Raw genomic sequence first — 6393 nt, 5'->3', positions numbered from 1 at the left:
TATAGTTTGACAGCTTGATCTATTATTGATAAATTCAACTAAGCTTTTATTTTCCTTTATTCCCAAAACATTTCTTCATCAATCTCAAAATGAAACAAATTTACCAAACAAGCTATAGACTAAAATAATCTCATAACCGAGATAAAAATGACTGATGGATAAAAGCTGATACATTTTACTCTGGAAAGTGTCTTTGAGCACAGCGGTGAATGTATTTTCAGTAGGAGTGAGTCTAGAGGACAGGGACAATAGGCAACAAATGAAACCCCTATACCATTAACAGCAATCAACAAGCAATGAGGAAAAGTGGTAGAGGAAATGGAGCCTGTACCTAGAGGATCAGCAGCAGGGCTGGATGCCTATTAGCTTTTTGAAGTTCAGTTTGAGGACTTAAAGACCAGGTATAGCAAAGAGCCACCCTGGGGATGGCTTCTTGGCTTTAAGGCCCATTTTGATCTGCACAGAATCAGAGTTTACAGGAGATGGTGTCTGCAAATACCTTCACTGCCAAGTACTGTAGTTCTCCGCTGCACCTCTAGGGAGGAGCCTTCTCTGCCTCAGCAGATTTTTCAATGTGAACTTTTCCTTATAGAATCAATGGTTATATTTCAAAGACCAGACTCACTCATTGGTAGAAATGCTTTTGGTGACTGAGCCTTGGACTCTCACTCATACATTCATTCAACAAATATTTATGGACCTCCAAGAATGTGCTAGATACTGTTCAGACACTAAGGCTTTAATGGTGAACAAGATGGCCAAGATTTTTGCCCTCATAGAGCTTTTTTTTTTTTTTTTTAAGAGGGCAAAGACAGTAAGCATGTAAACAAAGTAGATAACAATGTCAGGTACTATGAAGAAAAAATAAAGCAAGGTAGGATGGGTGGTGGCAAGGGTTCTGCTGTTTTCTGGAAGGCTGCTCAGGAAAGGCTCACCTGAGGAGGTGACATTTGAGTCACTTCTTAGTCTCTTTTGGCTTACCAACGTACAGACAAAAAACTGACTTTTGAAACCTCACCTGTTCATCATCAGACTAGTGACTGTAGTTCAGTGTGGCTGCAGTTTAGAAGTGAGACATGCTGTGGGGGTGGGGATGGTGGTGTGATGAACTGGGCGATTGGGATTGACATGTATATACTGATGTGTATAAAATTGATGACTAATAAGAACCTGCTGTATAAAAAAAAAAGCAACCGACATCTATGTTGATAAAAGAAAACAAATGTCAATAAAAAGAAGGGCGAGCTTCCCTGGTGGCGCAGTGGTTGAGAGTCTGCCTGCCGATACAGGGGACACGGGTTCGTGCGCCGGTCCGGGAAGATCCCACATGCCGCGGAGCGCCTGGGGGCCCATGAGCCATGGCCGCTGAGCCTGCGCGTCTGGAGCCTGTGCTCCGCAATGGGAGAGGCCACAACAGTGAGAGGCCCGCATACAGCAAAAAAAAAAAAAAAAAAAAAAAAAAGAAGGGCAACCTGACTTTTCCATAAACCTATTACAAACTGTACCATGTGAGATGTACAAAACAAATTGCTCCTGATACCATGTTTCTTCTCCTTTTGGCTTCTTAGTGTTGTGACAATACCAGGGAGATAGAGACTAGTTTGACTTTCAGAATCCTATGCAATTTTATTGGCCTCATGTTATTTATATAGATGTTGCTATCACAGAAATAGGTGATATTTAATAAAAGCTTAAAGCAAAAAAAAAAAAAAAAGTGAGACACAGGGAGAGGGAGCAGATTAACTCAGATGAGTCTGGAGAAGGGAGCAGTAGACAAATCATAAAAGACTTTGTAAGTCACAGTAACTAATTTGGGCTTTATCTGGAGGACAACTGAGAAGCCACCGATGAGTTTTAAACAAGGGAGTGAAATAATCAAGATTATCATCTTGGAAAATCACTCTAGATATAGGATGGAGACATCAACCCTGAAGGCAGGGAAAATGGTTAATAGGTCAGTGCAATGATCCAGACAATAATCCAAATTGCCTGAATTCAAGAGGCAATGGGGCCAGAAAGAAGTTGACTGAGGTGAAAAGGCAAGATGTGACGGTTATAGAGTGTGAAGAGAAGAACGATGACAAGGATAAATGTGTGCTCACTCATTGAGAATGGGAAAAGAGAGGGTGAGACGGGTAGATGAATTCAGTTTGAGGTGCCTACAGACATCCAAGCGAATGTCAGCAGGAAGTTGAAAATATAGGTCTGGGGCAGACCTGTGCCTGATATATACAGGTTTGAGAGACAAAAAGGTAATTGAAACCAAGAGAGGACGGATAGGTCACCTTTTTTGAGGGAAATGACAAAAGAGTCAATGACAGAACCAGAAAGAAAACCAGCGTTTACAAGATTGGCAGCAAAAGAACAGAAACAGTGAAGGAAGGATAAAACAGAATGACTAATCAGAATCATCGAGAATAGTAATAAGATATGCATTGTGATTTCATAGTCCCATCTGGTTAACTGGCTTGTTATGTGGAAACCAGTTACTTCCCCATCTTTGACCCTCTGGCAAAGCTTTTGTTCATTCAGCAAAATTTATTTGAGCTTGTACAATGTGCCAGACACTGTTCTAGGTGCTAGGGCCATATCAGTGTACAAAAAAGACAGATGCCCTGACTTTATGGAGCTTACATTCTAGTGTGGGGAACAGATGATAAACACATTAAAAATAGGTAAACAAATACTAGAAGGTGATAAATGCTATGGGGAAATACAGCAGATTAAGCGACATCAGTGGGGGACTTCCTTGGTGGTCCAATGGTTTAGAATCTGCATTCCAATGCAGGGGACTCGGGTTCAATCCCTGGTCAGGGAACTAAGATCCCACGTGCCATGGGGCAACTAAGCCCGTGTGCGGCAACTACAGGGCCCACGCGCTCTGGAGCCTGCTCAACGCAACGAGAGAGAAGCCCACGCACCGCAAGGAAGAGCCCCCGAGCCACAACAAAAAGATGGTGTGTGCCACAACTAAGACCCAACGCAGCCAAAAAAAAAAAAAAAAAAAAGGGAGAGAGAGAGAGACATCAGGGATGTAGAGAGAGTATGTGAGCAATTTCCAATGGGGCAGTCAGGGTAGCCTCATTGAGTAGGTGATACTTGAGTAAAATCTTGAAATTTGCAAGAGCAAAAGTTACCACTACAAAGGTCTTGAGGCAGGAGCTAGCTTAAGAAGTTCAAGCAGTGACCAGTGTTAGGGTACTAGATGAGATCAAAGAAGAAATAGGGGAGCATCAGGTCGGATTCCACTTTTGCTCTGAGAAAAATAAGGGACTATTAATAGGGAGGTTTTGAGCTTAAGAATGATACGCCTAAGGTTTTCTAACGGGATCACTCTGCTGCATTTAGAATAGATGCTGAGTGGCAAGGGCAGAAGCAGGGAGACCAGTTAGGAGCCCAGGGCAGAAGTTCAGGCCAAAGATGACAGTGCTTTGAAGCAGGATGATAGCAGAGCGGGTTCTTGACAGTTTGGAAGTGGGATATAAGAGGAGGAGGAGTCAAGAACGAAACCAAGGCTTGTGTCTTAAAGAAAAGGAAAGATACTGCCATCAACCGAGGCAGGAAAGACTTTGGGAGGAGCGGGTCGGTTTTTGGCGGGGTGGAGGGTGTTCGGGAGACAGAAGGAGGAACCAGGAGCCGTCTATCCAAGTGGAAACGTCCAGGAGGACGCTGCCGATACATGTTTGAAGCTCGGGAGAGAGATCTGAGCTGGAAATCTATGACCTTGTTAGGAGGCAGTTGGTATTCCACAAGTGTAAACACATAGTTTCAAGATGAGCGCTATGAACAAAAAGCAGGAAAGGGAGGCTAGAGTGTTTGCGTGTGCGTGTGCGTGTGTGGTGGGGGGTATTTTACAAAAGATGGTCAGAGAACGGTCACATGCTCCCTCTCAGAGAAAAAGAGAACGCTTAGGGCAAGTCTGGCAGAAGGCATCCGATGCCGGAGCCCTCGCAGCCGGAGCAGGGCTCTGGGGAGGCAGAGCTGGGCCACCGAGGCGGAGGCCGAGGGCTCCGAGGGCCCCGAGGCCTGGAGGCAGGCCGCTTCTCCGTCAGGCTCTGTCCGGGGACCACGTTTCTCCTCAGCTTCCTGCCCGCTAGCGTGGGGACCCGGCAGCCGAAACCGAAATTCATCTAAACCACAGTTCCAGCTTCTCCCCAAAGCTAAGGAGTTGTGCGGAGTCGGGACGGAAAGCCGAGAGCAGGGCCAGAATGCAGATTTCACTCATACTGCATAGCTCGACTACTTCAAGGCCGATCTCCGTAAGTGGTAAACTCGTAAAAACAACACAGTCACAACTTTCATAACGACACGGGCGGCCCCACTAGCGTCACTCTGAGGTAACAGCTTTTCTCTTCAATCGCTCCATGGGCCCCCCAGGGCGGGAGGCCTCCGCCACTACGGGTGGAAGGATGGGTCAATTCACGCTCCGGGAGCAAGGCCGATTGAGCTCCACAAAAGGATTCGCAGGGCGGGGCGACCCGACGACACTCTCTGTCTCTCTCTCTCTGTCTCTCTCGCTCTCTCTCTGTCCTCACTCTGTCTCTGTCTCTGTCTCCCCCTCCCGCCCCCCCGGCCCCCCCCTCATTGGTTGCGATCGCGAGGCTTTCCTCCCGGACTGGCCACTGGGGAGGCTCTGAGCCTGGTAGCAGCCCGCCTACTTGAACGCGCGTGCGCACGCGTGCCGGGCGCTCGCCACACTGAGCAGGCGCGGCCTCGTGTCGGCTGGTGGGTCGGGTGGAGCGGCGCGCTCTGCGTCCCGGCGCTCGGCTTTCCCTGCCGGTCCCGCCCTCCGTCGCGGCGGCGCGGTGCATCTTGGGATAGGGAGCGATCTCCGAGCGAGGCAGCAAGATGGACGCGGGATTCTTCCGCGTAAGTGGGAACGCGGGGATCTAGGGTGAGGTGAGGGGCTTATCGGTAAGGCCCGGCAGGAGGCCTGAGCTCGGGACGGGGTAGCCAGCGAGCGGAAGCTTCGAAGATCCTAAGGATCCTTGGTGCCAACGGACGCTCCCCTCTGCCCTGCGGCGGGGACCGGTGCGCCCCTGCGCAGTCTCCTCCTCCGGAATCGTCCCCCACTACGCGGCGGCGACGGTCGCCGGAAAATGGCGGCGGGAATGGCCCGAAGCGGTACCTCGCCGCCCGACCGCCTGCTTGGCGGGGCCTGCGGGCCGAGCCGTGCGCGTCGCCGGGTCCTGGGGCCTAACGGACCCGCGAGGAGGAAGTCCCTGGGGGGAGGCCGGAGGGAAACCCTGAGGTGACCGGCGGCTGCAGGGTCCTGGGGAGGACGGGTTTGGGGGTACCGCCCCAGGAGAGCGTGGACCGGAAGCAGCGTTAAGCCGCTTTTCTTGAGAAAGCGGGCGCCGACCCCCCCCCTTCCTGGTTTACGCCTTCACGAAGGCTCGGGATCAGAGTTCGCGGGAGCTCCCGCCCAATTTGATATCCCTTCAGGGAGGGTAACGCCGATAATTTGTGGTTAGAACGTTTGAATCTGAGACTCTCGGGGCAGAGGGTGCAACAAAAAGTATGTGCGTGTATGGAGGCGGGGGAATGGGGTGGATCAACTCTTCTTCCCGCTCACCGTTCCTCACCCCTCACCCTCCCCGTTTGTTTTACTCTTTTGAAAGTCCGCTGGAGGAAAGTTGCCTCACTTGCAGACGGGGACGTTTTTCCGTCGTAGTTGGCCCTGAGGGCCCGTGCTTTATTGGGCGCTTGCTGGAGCCTGTTCGTCCCCTTTTTCACTCCTGTAGGGAATGAGCACCCAGTCGAGATCTAGATGGGTGGGCAAGTGACACTAATAGGACTAGAGCCTGCAAATTCTTTTTAATGCAGAACGGACCGTATAGAGACCAGTTGGTCTAAGTCAAAATCTATATGTCATGCAAGTTGGCTCTTTTCATTCTCTGGAGCATATAATATGCAGTTTGTATGTGTGTTCTTAAAGGAAAAGTTAAAAGAGGGGAAGACCGGGACTTTAGTAAAGATAGCTCTAGACACTCCAAAATCAGCATTGAAATTCCTTTTCAGTTGACTTTAAATGTGCTAACTAGGTTTTCATTAAAGTTTTGAGTGTTATTACAGGCATTTGACTTAACGCAGACAGTTATTTGACTGTTCTTAGGTTATGCAAACAGTACTATGGTTATTTATGTAATGATAGTTTCAATTGAGTTTATCAAATTTTCACACTGCAGATGAACTCTCCATTTTGTAATTTCTATCAAAGTATTTTGTAGTAAATACTCAATATTTCTTGTAGTCTGAATGGAATATTTTGAAACACAGCCTATTCTTTTGATTTTTTATTTCCTATGGAAAGGAATTCCAAAAGAAAAAGAGCAAGATGGCTGACAAATTTTAAAACGAGGTTTGCTTTTAGTGTTGGTAAAAATCTGGAAG

General features: G+C 48.4%; 1 protein-coding gene across 6 annotated transcripts in view; it reads left to right on the top strand.

Annotated features, from left to right (window-relative positions):
* Nucleotides 1-4736: 4736 nt before the first annotated feature.
* Nucleotides 4737-6393, top strand: part of SRRM1 (serine and arginine repetitive matrix 1) — a 32179-nt gene continuing 30522 nt past the window's right edge. For all 6 annotated transcript variants that reach the window (XM_089898862.1, XM_089898855.1, XM_089898851.1 and 3 more), the window contains exon 1: nt 4737-4869. In XM_089898862.1, coding sequence (XP_089754988.1) covers nt 4849-4869 — 21 coding nt within the window. In that variant the 5' untranslated portion in view covers nt 4737-4848. The remainder of the gene's footprint in view (nt 4870-6393) is intronic.

Source organism: Delphinapterus leucas, chromosome 1 (assembly GCF_059928025.1).
Source record: "Delphinapterus leucas isolate spDelLeu-1000000601 "Yukka" chromosome 1, BTC_Dleu_Yukka2, whole genome shotgun sequence".
Taxonomy (NCBI): Eukaryota; Metazoa; Chordata; class Mammalia; order Artiodactyla; family Monodontidae; genus Delphinapterus; species Delphinapterus leucas.
This window is presented reverse-complemented; position numbering and strand designations above follow the sequence as displayed.